This window comes from Plectropomus leopardus, chromosome 4 (genome assembly GCF_008729295.1).
Source record: "Plectropomus leopardus isolate mb chromosome 4, YSFRI_Pleo_2.0, whole genome shotgun sequence".
Classification (NCBI taxonomy): domain Eukaryota; kingdom Metazoa; phylum Chordata; class Actinopteri; order Perciformes; family Serranidae; genus Plectropomus; species Plectropomus leopardus.
Genome location: NC_056466.1, coordinates 12,209,138 through 12,232,029, shown reverse-complemented (window position 1 = coordinate 12,232,029; position 22,892 = coordinate 12,209,138). Strand labels below are relative to the sequence as shown.

Sequence of the window (22,892 nt, the reverse complement as noted above, 5' to 3'; positions counted from 1 at the left end):
TTAACTGATGCACATGTTTTATCTGTTATATTTTACAAAGTGCCATTTGACCAAAGACTAAACACTTTTTTATTATTATTTATATGTTTCATTAATAACAGACCTAGAGAGACAGGCTTTTCAGATAAAAGTGAAAATTTTCAAGCATGTTTAGAGCATTTTTACACTGTAGTCCTGCCACTCTGTGTTATACTGGTATTAATATTATAAACTAACCCTTTAGTGTTAGAGCTGCATGTAGATGCAACATTTTGAGTCTTTCCATGTCCACAGGCAGCTTTTACAGCTTTGGCACCGCTTTGAATAGTTAACAATAATTTGGTGAGGCTATTACCTCATTACCATACTTGTGGGATGTTACATCAGTTTTGTGTTACTTCAAAAAGAGAAGTTTGAGCACCATAACTGCATGACAGCATATTTTAATTTAAATTTTTACTCAATAAACAGGCCTCTAGTAGCCTATAAGAGGAACTAAAGCAATCAGGTTTGACTGCACGTCTGGAAAGAACAATGAAAAGTTGCCTAAATGCCAGCCTCCATGCCTTTTAAATTGTGCAGAGAAAAAAAAAGAAACTTTGCTCCACCCTCAGCAAACAACGCCTACTGACACGCTTATACAAGACCTTTATGAAACATTTTGCATCTTATGAAACATTTTGCATCTTGACTCGTTTATAAGATCAGCACTGAACATTTTCTAACAGTGAGGACTTAAAGTTTTTGCAGCGGTTTAAATGCTGACCATGCGTCTACACGGGTAAGTGGGGCTTTGCTCATGTAGCGGGACCTGAAGTCTCTGTCAGGCTCGATGATTAAACTTCAGCTGCAGTCTGAAGTGCTGCGACATTATGTTTGTGTGCGGATACGAACAACGTGTGCCTTTCATTAGCTCAATCTTCTGTTCAGAGTAAATATACTTTAGCCTACAATCAATATTGAGTTCATTTATGTTGATTGTGTCTATATGAGAAATGAGTGATATGCAGTACATTACCGTTTGAATAGACAACTGTGACAATTTCAGTTAAAAAGTAATTTAAGTAATGGGCAATGTTTGAGGAAATGTTGGGTACCATTTGTGGCGCTTTATGGGCTACTTTTACGTTAGGGGAATATTGCACTTTTTCTTTCTTGATGTTTTTTTTAAACTATTTTTTCGTGGATGAAAGTAGCTAAATGCATTTTTTAAACAGTACGTTTTTACAGTACGTGTACCAAAGTGCACGTTTCAGGTACTTCTGTGCTTGAATAATTTGCTTTTTTGATGCTTCACTACATTGCAAGGTGGAAATTTGTACTTTTTACTCCATAATGTGAATAGTTGTTTTTATTTCGAGTATTAAGAGTTCATATACAATACATTTGATTACATAAAATTTAGAAATCTCAATAGATCAAATCATTCATCTTGAAAGAAGCTCAAATGAGCTTAAGCATCCACTAATAAATATAAATTACACCTTACATGTTAATGTATTAATTGTAATGATGTAAAATCAATATATATATATGTATACACACATGTAAATTTAGTACTTTTGACTTCTGTGTTAAGTAATGCAGGACATTATAACCTTTGATTTTTTTTATAATGTTTTGTTACTACATTTGCTTTAGTAAAGGATATAAATACTGTACTTGATGGGTATTTTTTAAAGTGGTGTAATGTAACAAATAATAAGACTTTGTTACAGAAATTAAGTAGTTTCTGAGAGTGTTTGTACTTTACTTGAGGAAAGGATGACAGATGAATGACAGAAGCGGAGGAGGGAAAAACTAGATTTTGTTCTTAAAATCCTTTAATTTTTTAGAAAAATGCCTTTTTTCATCAGGTGTAATAAAGGCTCTATTGATCAGGTGGTGCATGTTACTAGGAAATAAACTTAAAAAATAATTAACTCTCAAAATCCTGACCATTTGCTTTCTTATTACCACCATATAACCTGCTTGTTCCTTTAAATTATATATGTAAGTATATTTAATATCATAAGTTACTTTTGATACCTAAGTACAGTGAATATCAGATACTTGAGAGACATTATTCTAATAGGTGACTTTAACTTTTACCAAAGTCATTTTCTGGAAGGAAATCTGTGCTTTTACTCTATTGTGGCTTTCAGGTACTTCATCCACCACTGGTAACTCCATGCAAAACATTATGATGATTTTATTTGGCACTGCCCTAACAATTATAATATCTTTCAGGGCAATGAGTATATTGGGAGCAGCACTGTTGGTTCTGCTGGCAGGCCATCAACAATTTGTCTCAGCCCAGAGTGAATCAGCACCAGAGGTCTCTCAGAACAATGGCACCCTGTATGCAGCCTGCAAAATGAGACCCAGCACCATGCTACCTGACAGTCTGCCCAAAGTGTACGGTCAGGTGGTGTTTAAACAGCAATATCCTGTGGGAAAACTCCAAGTCCTGGTACGGATTAACGGCTTCCCCACAGATGACAATCCACGGCCCAGAGCAGTGCACATCCATCAGTACGGAGACCTGAGCCAGGGCTGTGACTCCACTGGCGGCCACTACAACCCACATGACGTACATCACCCCAACCACCCTGGAGACTTTGGGAATTTTGAACCCCAGGAAGGAAAAATCAATGCAATGCTAGAATCTGAGGCAACCCTGTTCGGAGCGCTGTCTGTGATCGGAAGAGCAGTGGTGGTGCACGAGAAGACAGACGATTTAGGGCTTGGTGGAGATGCTGGGAGCCTGCTGCATGGGAACGCAGGCCGGAGGCTTGGCTGCTGCATAATTGGGATTTCCTCCGTCAAACCCTGGAATACGCACCATAAGCTGTATAACAGGCGGATGAGGAGAAATTAGGCTGATGCTGGTCAACATACACATGTTGCCTTTGTAGTCATTCATTGTATCCATTGTTCTGCTTGTCTGATAACAAGAAAAAATCAATGACTTTATCAAATCCCCTTTCTCCAATCACTCAACAGTGGATCAAACATAGTGGAAGCTTGCCTTAAAAACAAGTCTTTTCTTAAATGCTGGCCAAAATAAACTACAATAATCCAGATATTAGGCTCTATATTTTTAATTCATGCAAGCGGCAGGGCTTCTCAGTCGGTCAGTCCACCACTTTAGTCCAGACGGAGTATCTCAGCTATTGAAATTTGGGACAGATATGAACTCAAAAGTCTTTATTTATCCTGGAAGATATCTCCAAGATGGATTGGTGCGCAATTTGGCACAGACATTGATATATTATCCAGAAGATGAATCCTACTGATTTTGGTGATCATGTGACTTTTCCTCTCCCACTATATCAATTCCAAACTTCAATTTGTTTTGGTAATTTCTTTGGTACCTCAGCTGTACTTGCGTTTAGCCAATGTTAGAATGCTAACATGCTAAACTAAGCTGGTCAACTTGGTAAACATTACATTTGCACGCATCAGCGTTGCGATTAACATGTTAGCACGCTGACATTAGCATTTAGCTTAAAGAACTTGCATTACATTTGCGCAACACACAGCATTATACTTCAGGGATCATTTTACGATTCAGGTTTTTCTTGCTAAATGGTAACCAAACTGCATTTATATCAAGCTTTTCCAGCCTTAGCAACTACTCAAAGTGCATTACAACACAGGCACCATTCACCCGTTCACACACTAGTGACACCGAATCTTCAGCCTGTAGACTGCAGATCAAGACGACAGCTCTCCCGAGCTGAAAGTTACAACAACCCAGTAGTTGAAAATCATTTATTTGGCAGAAATAAATATATTTTGTAGACATTTTTGAACACATTACACACATACAGTATGGCTCTAATTTCTATCTGGTGAGGTAATAAATATTTCCACCACAAAAACATGACTGAGACATCAGTGCTGGTAATCTACATGTTGTGGCTTCACTGTGTTACAGAGTAAAACATTCTGCAAATGTGTTCCTATCTAAGATGTTGGTTCAGTGTCAACTGACAAATTCTTCAAATATTTGCTTTTTCCTCCCCGTTGAGGAATTAAATAAAAGCATGGATTTAAAGAAGAAAATGCAACTATCTTTAATAATCAAATAGTATACACCATGCAGCATTTTCTATAGCTTTGATATTGTTTACATTATTAAAAATAAAAAGCTATTGTAAGGTGTTTAGCAAAGAAGAAAAATGTCCTACATTGTAAAATTTAAGACAATAAGAAACTGAATATGTTTGTATTATGTTTGAAAAGACAAAATAAACCTGCTGCTAAGCTTAAACATTGTCCACAACAACTGGCTGTCTATTTATTGCACCTTTTTTCTCTCAATTTTGAGTTAATTTCTATGTGAAACCCAATTCAGTGTGTTACTCCAGAGTTAATTAACAGCAGATTATATTCTTCTTCACTGCTGAATTCAGTTTTCAGTCAAAGTGAGAATTCCCATGACTTAGGCAACTAATTGAAAACTGGCATTTTTTGTGTCAAAGGCAGAAAAACCAAAATCATTACACCTTCATTTGCTGCTTTTTTTTATCACAGTAAATCATAATTTCTCCAGTCTCCAGTAATCACAATGTAAAGCTTCAAATTTTGTGGCAACAGTTTGAGTATAACTGTTTCATAATGACAATGATGTGAAAGAATTTGACTGTTTTGCACGGAGTTCTCAACTAAAACACATCCAACACCTTTTGGGTTAACTGGACTGTGACCGAAGCTTTGTTGCCAAACCTCACTAATGCTCTTCTGGCTGAACGCTTGCAGATCTTTGCCAAAATCTGTTTTAACATTTTGTATAAAAACAATCCCAAGTAAAGGGCAGGCTTCTTCAGCAGCATATCACTGTTCAACAATCACATATTGGCCGGAGGTCAGACGTAGTTATAAAAAGATGCCCTGTGCTTCGTCATGTAGTGATGCTTTTTAGTCAACTGATCATCAAAGTGCACAGATTTGATTGGCTGAGCAGCATCATGTTAGATGATTTAAAGCATGTAATTGGTCTGTAAGCTTCCTGGTCAACTTAACCAGTGCTACAAATGCTAAGTCAGAAAATGCTGAGTCAGAAAACAGAAATGCTCCATCAAAGTGTAATTACTCTTATAATCATGGATTCAGATAGGACTGGGACTGAGCCTGGATCTGCAGCATAGAGAGGAACAACAGGTTAATGAGGGGGACACGTTTTGGTCATTTTTGCTAACCAGGGGGATGTCGCCCCTCTCGAATTCCCAACTACATTTGCCGTTGTGTTCTGGTTTCAACATTAAAATTGGGCCATGTACACATGAGATTCTCAAAAACTGATCAAATAAAGGAAAAAAAAGGTAGTCCGTTACTGACAGTTGACAGTTAAGTTAATAATCTCAAATATTTTCATTCAAATAAATGTGTGTTAAGTCACTATCTGTCCACAAAGGTGATTGAGCCTATGGCCCACTCATGAAAGTATTGCACTATTTATGTAGTAACCCAGAATTATGAATTGGGTTTTAGGAACATTTGTGTAAAAAATGGTATATTGATGCAGCTTCATAATAATTAACTGGTAAAACATGAGATGACTTTTAATATGACGTAGTCACAGGAAATGCAGTGTGTCTGTTAGTGAGAATATTGCAGGGAGTGATGAAGCAGTCATCAGTGAGCTGTTTGATGAAGAACTTAAGGTGACAAACACATCAAACTTAGTGAAGTAACCAACTCACTGTGTTCTGCTGTCAGCAGAATCATGCCGTGTGCAGCATAAAATCAGGTCATGGTTGCTCACAAAATTATGGAAATTTTTCAACTAACACCTGACTTCCATATTAAAATAACAGTTGTTTATTTTGCTGCCTCAGAGCTGTGTGACCTGTGGTGTTAAAGTGCATTTGCTGTTACCACCTGTGACTACAGGTTACCCTATCAACCAAGACTGAAATCTCTCTCTTTAACACTAAGATATTTTTGAGGTCTGATGTCATTCTTGCTACTTTGACAGGGCCATATTGATAAGAAAATCCCTCATGTATTGATATTTCTTGGATTTACAGTAAGTAACAGATGTAGGCATCCATTATCAACGCACCATCTGTATTTAGATTCAACAGTAACACTTTCCTCAGATTTCTTTTCATTATTCATAAAAATGAATACACTAGCATCATATTACACTGAGATCATTCCTTCTTATCTTTCAGAGAGTTTTTCCTGATGTTCTGCAGCATGTGAGCAGCTCATGGAAGACTTCACATGTCCTGACTTACATTGACATCTGTCCCATCTGAAAGCTCCTGGTTTGACTGGACATCCTCCTGCTCTTTGTCAAAACTTGCAGCAGCAGTAGTGGATATTGCGATATTGATGTTTTCTTCTGTTGGATTACTCTCTGTGTCAACAGTTTCCAACCCTACAGTGCACTTATCTGACTCATCCTTTGTTCCTGCAGCGGGGTCAGAGTTCTCTAAAGTTTGCTGTGAGGCGCAGAGGTCTGTCGAATGGTGTGTGGGAGAGGAATTACTCACGCACTCCTCTTCTTTTGACCGGTGAGTTGTTAATTCAGTTGTGACCTCTGATTGGCCGCTGTCTGGTGTTTCTGTCTGTTGGCTGACTGGCTCTTCCTCAGCTGAGTGGTACGTGAAGTTCAGTTGGCATGTCTCCTCGCTGGATGGCGACGACTCCTCAAGAAGCTCCTCTGACACAGATGGAGGTCCACTCTCTTGGATTGGGACTTCTGTGGAGCTCTGCTGATTGATGGCTATTTTTTCTGACCCTTCCTCACCTGTAAGAATAGTAGATCTAAGCAAGATACTCTCACCAACACACAGAATGATAGATAGATGGTGTACACTGACAGAAGTTACACTAAATAATTACCTTCCTGTCCAGGAGACTCTGTCAACTCAGCCTGCTGAGGATTCAGTATGATGGTGTCTTTTCCTCCTGTTGTGACAGAACATTATTCAAAGTCAGCCTTTATAAAAGCTCAGCTGAATGTCTCTACTTAAAACTCTTTGGATTGGATAGGAAAGATTAAAAGTCATTTGGGCAGATGTGAGAAGTGATGGAGGGAGGTGAAGTTCAAAGGTTAAAAAGTAGTGAGAGGAGTGAGAGGAAGTGAGAGGAACATACTTCCATATATTCCCAGAGACACATTATAAGTCAGGCCTCCATGTAGCAAGAAGCAAAAGGACAGAAGAAAAAAACAGATTGTAAATTACTGTAAACACTAAATACAATACAAGCTTTAATGAAACACATTTGTCTCTGCATATTAGATTCACCTGGCAGGCTCCATAATCCAGACAGTTCTAATGTTTTTAGTTTCTTCTCCAGCTCTGCTACTCGATTTCCAAGAATCCTGAAGACAAAAGACACAAACTCTGAAATCTGAACTCTCCATCGAGCATCCACGTTATTAGAGAGTAAACAGAGGGAGCGTAAAGTATGAGATCGAGTACTTGTTGATTTGCCGTTGGTGCTGAATCACCATGTTCTTCTCGTGGATGGTTTCCAGCAGAGCTGTGGCGAGTGACTTGAGGTCTGAGATGGACTGAGGAGTCACCGGCAAACTGCAGCCGTTTTCTTCAGACAGCAGCAATTCCTTCACTGCACATAAATCGTTAGTCACAGTTAAAGCACATATTGGCTGTGTACGTTTACACGCACAAAGTACTATGGTTTTGCCCTTATTCTGAAAAAGACAATATTCCTACTAAGTACTTTATGCATCTAATGAAAATGAATATGTCGCTAGCATTCCTGTTTACATAAAGCTGTGCATATTCCGATTTACATGCCCTATCACATCTTTTACCATATCAAAATATGAAGAAAGTGGAAAGCAAAGTCATTTTGTTTCTTTGCCCTAAAATAGGATTTTTTTTCAATTTCTGTATCAGTTGCGAACTTGTTCGACCATGCGAAAACAACCTCCCTCTTTCATTGCTTCAACCGCTTTCATGAGAAAGGTCAGTGTTGCAACATGTTCACATATACAAAACCTGTTGAAATCAAAGTCTGTTGTAATATTTAGTAGGCGTGTTTCTTCTTCTGACCAAAAATATGGGCTTGCCTTTTGTGCGTGCATTTCTACCACGGCCTTGAAAACTGTTGGCTATTTGGTTTGTGTACAGTGTTTCCATGACAACACACAGAGCCAACCGTAAACAGGCAAGAAGCCCTGTGTCACTAACTGTATTAAAAACCCAAATTGAGACAAATTCTTAATGCGCTATATAAATGTCCAAAGAACGCTCCGAATACTATCGATATATTCTTCATCTTAATCGGAACATGCTGAATTTGGAAAAATTCATATCCATATAAAATATGCTGTTTATTAGACCTGCATCAAATTCAGAATATTATTATATTTGGGAATAATAAAGTGAAATATTAGCGTGCATGTAAGCTATTTCACATGTGCTGTATGTGCTGTTTGCTTCATGTTCTGCCTGCATGCATCTATTAATATTTGTTTTATGTTGCTAAATGCCGTCCTGTTGATTGCTTCATGTATTCTATGCATTTTGGTTACTGCCAGCCTGCCTTAATGTTGTAACTTATGTTTAGCTGTATTATCATTAAAGTGACACTAATGACACCCTATTTCAATAATTAGGTTATATCTTCACCTTTTCTTGTTACTTTTAGGAAGCCTATTATAACATCTAGCCATGAACTAAGGTTGAAAAATAGCCTTTTGGCTAATTTTGTCATATTTACAACATCCATTATCCATATGCTCTGTCTTTGTCAAATAAACTAAACTAGACACCACATGTTGTTTGCAAAATAAGGGTTTATAAAAACATCTTTCTTCACCGCTTGTGTAAATGTTTACTTGGCATTTTGCAACACCGCACATGCTAAAGTATGAGAGGTTTTTATATAAATAATCCTGTTGACCTTGTTTAGCAGAGAGCACCCCAGTCAGTGCACTGCTGTTGGGTTTCCCACAGATTTTAGAGGTTTTCCTGCAGTCCAGTGCACTCTGCAACCAGTAAAAAACATTATTGAGCATGAGAGGTTTATGTTTTTTTCATCTGCAGCTTTGAAAATATTTAAAATATAACTGCTAACTAAATAAAAACAACACTAGAAATTGTAGCTACCTTGTACTTCCCCAGGTTTGTTTTGAGCAAGTTGATTTCTTCTTGAAGCTGACAGAAGCGTTCATGCAAATACCTGAAAGATTATTTTGATCAGAAGCCTGTTATCATCATTTCTATCAGTTTACATAGTAAAGAAGACTTCAGGGGAATCACTCAGCAAATGTAATGTAAATTTGTAAATTATTTCAGTTAACCAGTCAAATAGCTGCACTGTTTCAACAGCATGCTTAACTCGTGCAAAACTTAGAGTTCGTTCCTTAAACTGTGGAGTAACTGCTGCAGATACTCTAATATTTCTCACAGTGAGGCACCAAAACATTATCTGATATAAAGAAAAACCCACCTGTTCTCCATGCAAAGTGCATCGATGTCCAAAATGCGTATCTCATCATTTCCCACAATGTGGTTCATTTCCACATTGAGGCGATGAGCCTTCTGCTGAAACACGTCACGCTCAGCTCGTACGTCCTGAAGCTCGTCTGTGAGCGACTTCACGCTGTGCTCCAAAATCTCATTCTACAGCAACACAAAACACACGCACCTGCATCAGGGTTGTGGTTAAAGCTGATAAAAAATGACTTTTTATCCAGCTTTAAGCCACATTTTTACCATAAACCTTTTAGATCTTGGTCGTTTTAAACTATATGTTTTAATCAAGTTAAAAGTTTTAGTCATTGGACGTCTGGATCTTAAGTTACCAGAGAAACAAGCTGAGCAAACATTAGCAGCAGCTCAGCTCTGGCCCCTGCTGTGCTGTGCTGAACTGTGTGGGCGAAACACTGACCTTTAAATGAAACTTCTTCATTCAGTGCTTTTACCTGGTTAAATTACAGGGTCTGTTTGTTTTGGAGAAGAAATATTTGAATAATTCCTCCACTACTGACTGAATTTGTTGACAGGAAGTTGTTAGAACTAAATTATTGCATTTAAAAGCAGCAGCCAGTCGGCGTCTTGTTCTCACCTGCTCTCTGGCTCTTTCCAACTGTTTGACAAGATCCTCTCGCTCATGAGCAGGAAAGTGTCGAGCTCCGACCTCCTCATCTCCTAGCCTCTGTTTGGTGATGGTCATTCGTAGAAGCTGTTGGGACAGAGAGACCCACTTACATTTTCCGATCAGTTTTGCAATATAGCATGTGATTCTGCTTTCATACACTGATGAACTGGCACATGTTGGAGATATATTCAAGACTCAAAAAAAGAAATGAACATACATTAAATACCTTAATTTGATTTATTGCAACTCTCCATATAGTGCACAGTATGTCAGGGTACCTTGTTATCACCTTGAGCTTCCACCAGTCGTTGTTTCAGCTCCTTCACCTCCTCCGAAAGTTGACTGCTTTTTTCTCTGGAGTCTCTCAGTAGCTGGGCTAAATTCACCTGAACAAGACATGAACTCGAGGTCACATGACTTAGATCTCACAGGCTTAATTCAGCTTTTACATAAATATTTCTACGACGAACAAGAATTTCATGTAAATACTTCCACATCTTTTAACCTTAAATAATAAAGGGGGCAGCAGCGGTGAAAAGTGTCCACTTCATCAATTAGTCCTTCTTGCCCAAAATAAAATTACAGGGTTGTTATGAACAATTGCAATTGCATCAGTGATCAATTAAAAACTGTTGACTAATATAACTGATGGCTATGACCCGCCTCGCCCACAAACACAAGTGTACTTAACTTAATTCAAGGTATTTAAGTCCACTTACTTTATGCTGTGTGCAAGGTTGCAAAACACACTTTTAAGAGCCTATTCTAACACAGTTTACCACTTTATGCATTTTTGTTAAGACAGTGATGTACAAAGAACATCTGCAGGTTAAAATCACTTACTTGATTCCTTTTCTCAGGAGGCAGAGATGGATCTCCGTCCTGTACGTTATAAAAAAGAAAACTGTCAGATTTAATAGTGAACAATGACAATTTTTAACACAATTTTCTGCTTTTTCTAATACTAATGATGCATCTTTTGCTCAGCTTACTATTAGTTCTCTGTACTTCTTTTTGAGCCCTTGATGTCGCTCACGGAGCTGGTTGGCCATCAGTTTGTACTGATCCCTCTCCTGCTGGCAGGTGTCCAGCTCTTTCGACAGAATAAGTAGAGCTTCTTTCTTACTCTCCAGCTTCCTCTTGCAGATGAGGAACTGCATATAAAACAAATGATTTACAATTGAGAGAAAAAAAGTGGCATTTTGACATGAATAATATTGACTTGGTATGCAGTTTCATTTTCCAAAAGCCAGAAAATATATGTAGGTGAAATCCAGCAACAGTTTTGAACAATTTAATCATAACTAAGAGTATTTGGCAGTATATGGGAGTATGTGAAAATACAAAAACTAAATAAAACACTGAAAATAAATAAAAATAAGACAAGATTCTCTGTACTTTTTTTCAAGCATAGATAAGCAAATACACAACGTATGATAAGTGTCAATTTTTATACTACTCTATAGCTTTAAACCAGTATACTGCTGCAACCCCAGTGATAAGTATGGCCAAAACCTAAATGTAACAATAATAATAACAATAAAAATAATAATAATAATAATAACATGAAAATTTGCCTTCTGCTTTACCACTAGGATGAAACTCATCAATGTAAATCGCAAAACAGTAAATAACACAACATGCACAGTACAGACAACAATAACGGACATGGTCCTATTGCAAATGGTGGTTGTGAATTCATCAAAGTTATTACATTTGGTATAAAATACTTTATACACATGTTCTTGGTTGCTGCGGCAGTTCTTGAACATCTTCCCTGAGGACAGTTTTAGGAATTCTTAAAAAAGGGGATGAACAGGATCGACCACAATTTGTTGGGCTTTTTGTTTCACCTGACTTTAACAATAATCCCAAAACAGAAGAGCAATGTTAGTCAATATATTCGTCATTACTGCATCACACTGGATCTGTGTAAAACACGGACATGTGGGTGATCATAAAGTCATCATGAGCTGTCATCTACATGTATTTACTGATTAATTGATTGTGCTAAATTATCTGTAGGTGAAATAATAATCGGTGAAAGGTCAATACACCTGCAATCTGGTGCAGTTTTCCTCTCTGTGTGGCTTTGTATGTATGACTCTGCAGGTAAAAAGGAAAAATCATGCACTTCCTTATCTACAAATTGAAGAACCCACAGCAGCTGAGATTTAATCCTCTTTCATCTGAACATCTTTAACTGTCTGAGCACGCAAACAGGAAGCGACACACAGCGTTTAAAGAGTGCAGAAGGACACAGATCTACAGCTAATATGATACTTTGGTGCACAAACACGAGCGGAGGTTATTGTGAGTGTTATTTTCACGCTGCTCTCTGCGTCCTTCCAGTCTCACCTCGTTTATCAATCCCTGCCAGTCACTCTCGCTCCTCCTGGACGGGTCCATCTCGCTCCGCTGCAATAAAAAAATAAATAAATCAATAAAAATGACGCCAGGAGAGTTTCAAACAAGCATCACCATGTTGAGATCAGATTTAGAGACATTTCGCATCATCAAAACGGATTAGGTGATCGAGGAAAGCGAGCTGCATCACTTCCGTCCGTCCCCGACGTCAGAGATGCGTCGTGACGCATTTAAATACCCTCGTAAAATTGGGCACTTCCGTCTGTATAGAAACTTGAATTGCTCAAAAATAAAGTGCACAATAGAAAGTTAGTAATCATATGAATAAATACAACATTTTATATTTTACCTACTTATCCGCTGTTTCTAAGGTCATTAGTTAACCCCTTAGACTAAAAATTTAGAATATAGTCTGTCAAAATTACCAGCTATACTATAAATAATAGTAGAATATAACAGTAACAGTATTTCTTAGTAATGAACTGAGTCATTAAATATTTTGGTTTTTCAAAGAATTTCGTTTTGATAATGTATCATGATACATTGTATCAATATTTTTTGGGTGATTGCTAATTTCATAATGCCCTGTCAATTAATATGATATTGCTTATTTTTGCTTACTTATAATGTGTGCATTTTGTGGCATAAGTTAGCCTACTTGAATGCAGTGTTTTAGTACTCTCAATACACATTTGGGCTTAAAAAAAGTTTAATGGCCCATCAAATGCAAAACAAATCATAACTCATGATCAATCCTTAAAAATGAACCTTTTTTTAAATGCAAATATGAACACTTTTAGATATATATTACTGAGTTGATTCATGACTACAGCAACTTTGCAGCAACTATTTTTGGACATGCTCTAGAGTCCAAGTGTGCATGAGAAAGAAGCACTGGTGAAGTATTTCCTCAAATAAACCATTTTTCACAAATTTCTCAAATTTGTCATTTGTCCTCTGTTGCAGTTGAAAGAAAATGCTGTCTCAGACATCACATGCTGACAACACTATCAATTTCAAGCATGCTGCCAGAGGCACTTTGCTTTGTGGGTACATTTCAAGCCTATGCATCAGAAAAGCAAAAGTGAAACACAGGTGAATACAGTGTGTGGTTAAATATTCTTTAATGCATTAACACAAACTTGTTCTTAGGATGCACATCAGGATAGATATATTGAAAATACTAACAGAAACATATTGTTTATGCTTGATTGTTAGCATTTTGTGACTTTGAGGTGTTTGATAGTCTATAAAGACCATGGCCTAATTTACACATCATGCCATTGTTAAGTATGTGAAAAAATGTTTATATATCAAGCCAAACTGACTGTAATGAATTATGTACAATACATAAAAAAATAACAAAAGATCAGTAGCCTAAAGAAAAGAGCACAGATTTGTGTCTTGAAACCATTCAAGTCACATAGCAGCACACAATTAACCTCGTGATTGTAATTCAGAGCAACACTCAGTATTATACATTTGCATAGTAATCAGGATGAAATTATATTTAGTTCTGACACTAATCAGGCACTCTGTTATAACAGTAGCTTGTTATAAATGCCGTGTAATTAGGCTTAAGCTTGTTATATTTAGCTAATACATTCAGCTGTATTTTGGGGGGAAACATCTTGTGGAAAACCTCTGTTTCATGCACATTTAAATAATATTAAGTCACAACAGTTACTGGGATGAGATGGCTTCATCTTTTCTACTGGCTGCTCAGAGGACATAAGCTCCAGCTGTCTCAAACAAATCATTTTACCCACAAAGTTAAGAGCATTTTAGGATAACTTTGGACATTTTGTAAGGGTTGGCAGATTGATACCAAAACATTGATACTACAAATGCTCAGTTTTCATTTTGATTCTAGCGTCAATAGGTGCAAATAGATGGCCAAACTATATTCAATAGTAGGTATAGCTGTAATAGACAACCCTTGGCTCAGCCATTTTTTGACAGAATTAAAATAAAAGCCAACACCTCTTAAAATTTAATCTATGCAGTAAAATCATCTTCATGCTGTTTTCATTTCAAAAGTTGCCATTTGATTATGTTTCTGTCAGCCTTCAGTTTAAAGTTAACTATGTGGGACCAGTCATTGTTATAAATACATATGAGTTGCAGAAACTTGCTTAAAATTTTTGTCTCAAACCAAGAAAGATATATCTAGTTGCATGAAGAGGATATGCAGCATTTGAAACTCCTTTGTAGCACACACACAAATATTGATCTGAGAGACCATCAGCTATGATTAGTCATTATTTTGCATGACATTATAAGCTCAAATCTACAATAATATTCTCAAAAACCATCGATTTGCCTTTGAAGCTTGAGGAGAAGATGAAATTCTTTCGGTCAGTGGTCATCACTGTAAAGGACCGGGGCGACTGCACATAAATGTCCTTGAACTTGTGGAAGGTTTTGGTCTCGGCATCCCAGAGGTAGATTTGTGTGAAAGAATAATCGCTGCCAAGAGCAAGGTAGTGCCTGTCTGTGAAGGTGAAAGGCTGGAGGATCATCGCTCCCCGAGAAGGCAGAGCCTGCACCTCAGTAAACTGCTTATTGGTCCATTTGAGGACTTTTGAGTCACCAATGTAGCAAGTCATGGCCAGATATAACTCATCCTCAATCCGGAAAGATTTGACTACCACCACGTCATCTACATTTGGGATTTCACTGTGAAATATGAACTTCAGGGTGCTCTTGTTCCATAGGTAGATGACAGGTGACTGAGACCGGCTGGTCAGGATGAGGTAAGACTTTCCGTCCAACTCCACATATTCAGCATCTGTATCACGAAACCACTCGTGGAGAAACTGGTAGGAGTAGAAACCTGTTTCATTACGGTCTGGTTGGTCGGTCCACTTGTACAGAGTAGACAAACCCGCCTTGGAGCTGTCCACAATCACAAAGTACCACTCACCGTCCATTTGGAAGACCTCAATGTCATTTGGCTTGGAGATGTTGAAGACCTCAATAGTTTGAAACTTTGTGAACTTGTTTTGCCGATCGTCAAACTTGTAAATGTGGGAGCCGCCAAAGAGCTGGGTAACAATTATCAATACATGGTTGTCGATCAGAACTGACTTGCATCCAACAACAGACTTCCCTGTTAAGATAAAAAAGTTAGTGGTGAAACAACAAACAACAGATGGCTGACACTAATATAATCATGTCATTATAGAGAAACCTTAAAGGGTCAGACACACCAAACCGACATCAAAGAGCTAGTAGTAACAAAGGCTGATTATTGCCCTGCCCCATGCCGCCTGTGTTTCATCCCAAAAAGTTGTACCTGAACACACTGAAAAGACTACAGCCAACAGCCAACTGACATGTATGCTCATATCAGCTGTATATATCAAGTGAAAAGGAAAACTGGAAGACCAACAGGATGGATTCAAGACATTGGTTAGTCAGTTAGCCCATTAACACAACCCTATGCTGAGAGAACAAAGGATATTTTCAGTGTGTAAGCAAATAATAACACAATTACGAATCATTTCTGCTGAAGAACTCTATGGCCAAAAAGAAACCTCAAGTAACAAAGAAGCTTGTTTCAGTCAAACACCCTTTCGACTTTTGTTTGCTTTCCTACCTTCTGTTTATCCTCTTGTGCACTAAGCTGAACTACCAAACAGAATAATTTCATTCACCAACGGGCTTCGCAAGCTGAGATGCTGATTTAACATGCAAAACTGGCTAAAAAAAATGCCAACCAGGGCCAACTAGTGCCAACAGTTTTGGACATATCAAAAAAGCTAAGGTTACAGACACTCACCCGACATTGTCTGATGGCCAACTGTTGGCTTGGTGTGTCAGGGTTCTTAAAAGGGTGCCATATTCATAATATCTGACCAAAGCCAACAATGATATAGACACTCAATACTATTTAAATCAGCCTGTCGCTGGCTCTCAGTCCTGAGGCCCATTGGTTTCTGCTAAAGATGTAATTGTTTAAAAACAGGTCATGAACATATATGTTAATTTCTGAAAAAGGCTGAATTATTTCTAGAAACAGATGAGCCCTGTGGTTTCTACAAAAGTTTCTTTAACAGGAGTAAATAATGAATTTGTTTGGGACTATTTCCAGCCATGCATTGATACACATTTGATGATCTCCAGTGTATTTACAGCACCAGGATGTTGTGGGATCAACTCAAAAAAAAAAAAAAAAAAATCCCACAGTGCTCATGTTTATTGTAATGAAGCAACATCAATAGCAACATGTGTGTTTAACTCATGTAATGAATATCATGTCTTGTCTTATGTCTTATTTGTTATAAACTTATTTTCAAGATCAGTGATCAGTTCACCATTGATTTTGGTCCTTTCATGAGATTTTCTGACTTTAAAAAAAACTAAAGAATATCACCAGACTAATCGTTAGAAAAAGACTTTGTGTGGGTGTTGCCATACCTGTTATATTGTCAAATTTTCTGAAATTCATTTCAATGTGATCCCACTCCATGACCACACAACTGTTGGAGTTGGGGGCAGCCATTGCCACGTAGATGTCTTCTTTAAAGGAGAAGATGTCCGCTGACATGGATTGAATGGGAATCGACTGATGACGCACAAAGTCTGTGAGAAGTAGGCAAAAACAGAAACTACCAGTCTGCTGACAAAGGGAGAGAGTCGACATTTAAAACCTCACTGCCTCCATCACATTTTTCACGCTGTGATAAGATTCTGGATGACACTGTGTAGAGTCATGGCTATCATATTCATCATTACATTTTATGCAGCATTTCAATGATTACACTCCCAAAGTCTGGCCTTTAGCTTCATATTCATCAGATGTTAATAAAACTTGTTGCGTGTGTCTATGACTTTAGTGCAGGATGTCTTCACTTAGTTTAATAAGGATTGCTAACAGACAACCTGAGTCATGCCCTTTTTCTTGCTAATGTCGGGTTCACACTGGATGCAGAATGGCCACAAAGAGAGCCAGTTTCCATGGGGCGCCAGCTGCTTGCTTTCAGTGGCCATGTTGAGCAGCACAGTCAAACCTTTCACATAAGACGTGCCTTGGCCCCAAGCTCCGCAGCAGGTCTGGTCTATTTGTTACGTGAGCCACAAGCAAATCTGACAGGAAAACACACTAAAAATACTCTATTATGAACAATATAATGGCTATATTAGATATGATATGAATTATTTTATCATGATAGATAATAAAATATGCATCCAGTGCTTTCACAATGCTTGTCAACTCAAGTCTAATTAGAGAGGACGGAGATGAAGACACACACAGACAGATGCGCACACACACTAAGACACACAGACAGACAGCCAGAGTCACAGAGGCAAGCAGGGACAGAGCTCTCCATGTTATTGGAAGAATCTCTGCTGACCAGTGAGAAGAAATGCTCTCCTGGAGTGAACAGCCAGGCAACTGCTGGTACATGGCTGCACGATAATTAACATATCAGGGTGCTTCCTCGTCCCACAGCCACATTTTTTTTAATAATCTTGCAAATTTATAGGAGGAGAGTGTATCTCAGTCCTGCAATGCTATATACCAAATTTGGTGTTGATGGGTTTTTTTTGTCAATCCTCCATGTTGGACCTCAATGGCCCAAGCAGATTTTTTTTTGTGGTGCACATTGAGTTAGATATGTGTGCCAAATTTCAAGTCAATTGCACATACAGTTTTAGGGCCGTGGCCTTTTGAGAATTGTGTTCTTGCCTTAATTACAGCGCAACTATGTTTGCATGTTAACATGCTAAACTAGGATGGTGAACATGGTCTGCTAAATATCAGCTTGTTACCATCGTCATTATGAGCATGTTGGCATACTAACATTAGCAATAACCTCAAAGCCAAGATCAAACCTGCACTTAGGCACAGTGTGTGTGTGTGTGTGTGTGTGTGTGTGTGTGTGTGCATGTACATGCATGTGTGCATGTGCTTTCAGAGCATACATGAGTGCAGTCTGCTTGTTTGTTTTTGAGAGCACGGTAGTGTCCTTTTGAATTATTGAGCAGTTTCATTGATTTCTTTCTTTCTGTCTTTTTTAACATGACATCTTTAGCTGTGCCTGTGCACAATGGCCTCCAATAGTGTACTTGTTATTTTACCTGTGGAGATACATTCGCCCGGTGGAATAGGAAGGTCATTGAGCCGCTTGCCCTTCATATCAGCGGGGCCTGCGCAGAAGACATCTGATACTGTGGCATTTGTGTTTTTCAGCCACACCATCAGCCACTTGTTCTCACAAATGCACTGGAATGAGTTGCCTCGCAGATCCCTGACATAAGACATGATAAAACCAGCTTGGAAACATGAACTGAACACAGTGACACATGTGACTTATTTATATATTCATTAGAGGAAAATATTGAGTTGGTTTAGATGCCACAAAGACAGTGCAGTAAGCATGAATCATTGAAAGTATTGTATGTGAAAAACTTTTACGATAGTGCAAATAATAATGCTGCATGTTGCAACATAAAACCTTGCATATTGCTAAAAGCTGAACTTTGAACGAGAATTAAAAAGTAGGTGTCATAATGATCGAGTACTGCAGACACTGGTTGATTGTTTGATACATACTGTATAAGAATAATATTGACAATAGTTTATGTTTCAAAAAGGTTGTTCTTATACGATCATTCACAAACAAGTACTTTTGCATTATTGTAAGGGCAATTTGTTAATAAAATTAATTTTAAATTATTTAAAAAAACTGACAATTCTAGCTTAAAAGCATAGTGCACTACAGAGGAAGAAAAAAACACAAACTTGTGCTCTCCATATCATTCTTGTGGGGTTTAATGCAGCCAAACACAAAACAAAGCCTGAGTCAGCCTCACTTAGGAACGCAGACACACACACACACACAGAGACACACACACACACACACACACACACACTGCTGACACCACAACTGCTTACTCACAGTTCCAGCAATGAATCCAAGTCGAAAAAGAGATCTCTTGGCAGAAACCTCATCTTGTTATTGGCGAGCGAACTGAACCAGAGACACAGGGAAAACAGAAAAATTACAACACATTATTGTCCTTCCTAAGTCTTTTTTAAGTTTTAAAATCAACATTTCTCTGTAACTGTAAATATTGGTGATGCAGATGCTGCATGGATGGAGAGAAAGGCAACAGACTTACAGATGAGTCAAATCTCGCAGACCACGAAAGGCATTTTTGGTGAGCGTTTCAATCTTGTTCCCTTCGATGAATCTGCTCAATGACACACAAAATAAAGACTTAAATGTTGCATAATATCATACCATATTCTATCATGTCAGATAGGTTGTTGTGTGAATAAATGTTGATACACAGGACAGGAGGTGGCTGTATTGAGGGGTGGGGCTGGAGAGAAGAAGAAATGATCAGCAGATTTATTTAAAGCATGGTCTGATACAATCCTTCAGCATCATCGTTAATTATTATGTAGTATTTAAGTTAACTGATACATGCATCTCATTTTTAATACGTTTTATTAATAAAGAACATCACAAAACACAAACCAAATAGTTAGTTTGTCATCTCATACTCACAAATATTCTAGATGTGGAAGGCCAGAAAAAGCATCGTCTTTAATTGTTGTCAAAGAATTTGCATTTAGAAGTCTGTGAAAGAAAAACAAACACAAACAATTTGAGTAAACTGAAATTAAAACTCCCTCTCTGTCACTTTTGCTTCTTTTCTAACTCAAAATTACCACAATAGACAAAAAAAACCAAAACAAAAACCTTTACATTATAGTGATAATTCATGTACTTTTTTGTTTGTTTCTCTTAAATGCTAATTTCTGATCACCAATGAATCTGTGAAAAAAATGCACTTACAGCAGCTGAAGAGAGGGCATAAGTGAAAACATCCCTTCCGTGATTTCAGAAATAGACCCATTTACTATGCTTCTGTTGAAAGAAAACACACAGAAATCAAAGTCTTGCACGGGTTGGGGCATTTTTACAATCTGCTCCCGACAACACCGAGAGCCAACTCTGCAGCGAAGCACCGAGGAGAAAGCAAATCGCCTCCCTGAACGCAACATTGAGTATCATATGCTTAACTGAAAACATGAAACATGAAATACGATGTTACTCACAGTGAGTTGGCCTCACTCGGTATAGTTCGTGGGATCTGTGAAGCACCGACGCATATGATGGTCTCCTTGGTACAGGTGCATCCTGAAGGACATTTGAAATTCCTCTTAGATTCAACTCCTCCGTAAACACACAGAAGCGCCAAACCGACCAGGAGCCACTGCTGAGTAGATTTCATGTTGCTTCTTGACCATTAATGATAGTAAACGAGGTCGTGGTCGGTGCAAGCAGCTGCTTTTACCCGCCTGGACGACATCAAAATGCAGCACAAGTGGAAAGCCCTGACACAGGCTGATACGGCTGCAGCTGCGTCCCGGAAGGCTGCTTCGCTTTCGGACAGGAGGGGCAAAAAAACAAAAACATCGAGTCTCCAGTAATCACGACTTGTTTGGAAGAGAAAATCTAAAATTTGTTTTATATATTTATGTGTGTGTGTGTGTGTGTGTGTGTGTGTGTGTGTATGTGTGTGTGTGTGTGTATATGTATATATATATATATAGATTATATATATATATATATATATATATTATATATATATATATATATATATATATATATATGTCATAAATATATATATATATTATAAACATAATATATGTCATAAACAATTATTTATCAAACATAATTAGAAAACTTAGATTTACGGAGGAGAAATCACTCCTAAAGGACAAAAATGTTATAAAAAGGTTATTTCAGCACAAGGGACATCATTATGAAACACGTTTAAATGCACATTACAGACTTTATCGCGTGACACTTTCTGCATACATTAGCTCTTTGACTTCGTTAGTTGACTATATAAGGTCCCATAAAGTGGAAATGCATTAACAGCTACTGCAGACTGTTGGCCATAAATTATACAATATTTGCTCTCTCTAATGCATGCGTTGTGCCTAAAAATATTCTCCTCTCAGCTACAGTTACCTTTTAGTATTGCAGTTGGACTGGGACAGCTATAACTGATGCATATCTGAGGAAAGAGCTCTACACCGGGCCCACAGTAAACACACACAGTGGTGTAGTGTGGTGGTCAATATGTGCTGTGACATGATAATACCACTAGAGGGTAGCTACTGATAACAAAAAAACTTCAAATCTGAATACAAGTGGCAGATTACATATCAAAGGGGAAAAGTTAATCTGCTGTCTGAGTAATACCTGTAGGAATTATTCTGATGGTTTAACTCATTCATTCTTGTGCCCCCCCAGGTTTAATTTTTAAATCCAACACAAAGGAGCTTTCAAATAGATTATTTGGGAGAGTTATATACTGAGACATTTGATTATTTTAAACATTTTTTCTATCTATCTATCTATCTATTGATGGCAATGCAGCAACTTGTCGAATTACCCAGATCCCAATCTGATCGAGTATCTGTGGGATGTGCTAGCTAGTGACCCTCCTAACAGCCCACACGATTAAAAGGATCTGCCAGGAAAGACCTGGTACCGGACACCAAGGACACCCCCCGAGGTCTTGTGCTCATGCCTTTACAGGTCAGAGCCAAATCCAATCCAAGGAGCCCCCACTGTGGATCAGGGATACCTCTGCATCCCAAAGATTCTAAATCAGATTGAGATCTGGGGAATTTTAAGGCCAGGTTGAAACATTGGGCTCTTTGTCACGTTCCTTTGTTCATACCTTAGCAGTTTTTGCCGTGTTGGATGGTGAATTGTCTCGCTTGGGGGGGAGGCAACTGCCATCAAGGAGTGCTGTTACTGTGGGAGGGAGGGGGGCTTGGTTTGCATCAGGGTTTCGGTGGCTGGACCGTGTCAGGTGGCATCCACATGGCTTCCAGCACCAAAGGTTTCCCAGCAGAATATTGAAATATTGCATTGTCAGAAAATGATCAATGTTATTTGCTTCACCTATCCGTGATTTTAATGTTATTGCTGATCGGTGCATGTATAAAGAGTGGGACACAATTTTTTCATTTGACCTTTTGGGATTTTCAACCCAAAATAATGGCCCTAAAGCTATGAAATTGAAAAACATTATCTTTGCTTTAAACCACATAGTCCCATTATTCATGGAAAGAAGCATTCATTAAACAATAGGGTTGTTAGTTGTCGCAGCAGGCCCTAACAAGGTGCTGACCTTTGCTGGTGGACCGGTAGTTTATTAGCATGAGTGAAACCAAATACCCATCGCCAGAAGGGGGCAACCGTACATGTCTGCCATTGCTGACATAATTCATGGCAGCTCTGCATCTAGCATTGCTGTTTTTAGGCTAGAGTATCCCTGAAACACTCAGGACACGTGCAAGATGAAACCAGATGATGCCACAGCAAACATCTCTTTGCTGTTTCTTTCTAGATGATCGTAAAAATGTTATGCAGAGGAACATTTTGTAGAGCATAAACTCAGCTCATGTTAGGCCCAGCTATTTGTCTTAA

General features: G+C 38.2%; 3 protein-coding genes across 3 annotated transcripts; 1 reads left to right on the top strand and 2 right to left on the bottom strand.

The window, feature by feature from the left end:
* The first annotated feature begins 606 nt into the window (after positions 1-606).
* Positions 607-5,668, top strand: LOC121941815 (extracellular superoxide dismutase [Cu-Zn]-like). Its single transcript, XM_042484695.1, has 2 exons — positions 607-760; positions 2,209-5,668. The coding sequence occupies exons 1-2, from the start codon at positions 738-740 to the stop codon at positions 2,837-2,839; spliced, it is 654 nt and encodes a 217-aa protein (XP_042340629.1). The 5' UTR covers positions 607-737; the 3' UTR covers positions 2,840-5,668.
* Positions 5,669-5,673: 5 nt separating this feature from the next.
* LOC121941814 (coiled-coil domain-containing protein 149-like) lies at positions 5,674-12,606 on the bottom strand. The gene is made up of 12 exons (XM_042484694.1): positions 12,412-12,606; positions 11,046-11,207; positions 10,897-10,935; positions 10,332-10,439; positions 10,021-10,137; positions 9,403-9,575; positions 9,060-9,132; positions 8,854-8,938; positions 7,404-7,551; positions 7,227-7,303; positions 6,820-6,885; positions 5,674-6,724 (listed from the first exon to the last, which is right to left on the bottom strand). The coding sequence occupies exons 1-12, from the start codon at positions 12,460-12,462 to the stop codon at positions 6,192-6,194; spliced, it is 1,632 nt and encodes a 543-aa protein (XP_042340628.1). The 5' UTR covers positions 12,463-12,606; the 3' UTR covers positions 5,674-6,191.
* Positions 12,607-13,537: 931 nt separating this feature from the next.
* LOC121941813 (leucine-rich repeat LGI family member 2-like) lies at positions 13,538-20,925 on the bottom strand. Its single transcript, XM_042484693.1, has 8 exons — positions 20,498-20,925; positions 20,235-20,306; positions 19,944-20,015; positions 19,552-19,623; positions 19,329-19,400; positions 18,508-18,677; positions 16,843-17,007; positions 13,538-15,532 (listed from the first exon to the last, which is right to left on the bottom strand). Exons 1-8 carry the CDS (start codon positions 20,671-20,673, stop codon positions 14,697-14,699), a joined length of 1,635 nt encoding a protein of 544 aa, XP_042340627.1. The 5' UTR covers positions 20,674-20,925; the 3' UTR covers positions 13,538-14,696.
* Between the last annotated feature and the right edge of the window lie 1,967 nt (positions 20,926-22,892).

Bases quoted from the DNA above. Each gene is read 5' to 3' on its own strand.
- LOC121941813 (XM_042484693.1), bottom strand. From the start codon at position 20,673: ATGAAATCTACTCAGCAGTGGCTCCTGGTCGGTTTGGCGCTTCTGTGT. The intron at 20,016-20,234 runs GTAAGTGCATTT...TTTCTTTCACAG, and splicing joins ATGCCCTCTCTTCAGCTGCT to ACTTCTAAATGCAAATTCTT. The intron at 15,533-16,842 runs GTATGGCAACAC...TTATCTTAACAG, and splicing joins AAAATTTGACAATATAACAG to GGAAGTCTGTTGTTGGATGC.
- LOC121941815 (XM_042484695.1), top strand. From the start codon at position 738: ATGCTGACCATGCGTCTACACGG. The intron at 761-2,208 runs GTAAGTGGGGCT...AATATCTTTCAG, and splicing joins CTGACCATGCGTCTACACGG to GGCAATGAGTATATTGGGAG.
- LOC121941814 (XM_042484694.1), bottom strand. From the start codon at position 12,462: ATGGACCCGTCCAGGAGGAGCGAGAGTGACTGGCAGGGATTGATAAAC. The intron at 11,208-12,411 runs GTGAGACTGGAA...TTTTATATGCAG, and splicing joins GGCAGGGATTGATAAACGAG to TTCCTCATCTGCAAGAGGAA. The intron at 10,440-10,896 runs GTAAGTGATTTT...TGTCTTGTTCAG, and splicing joins CTCCTGAGAAAAGGAATCAA to GTGAATTTAGCCCAGCTACT.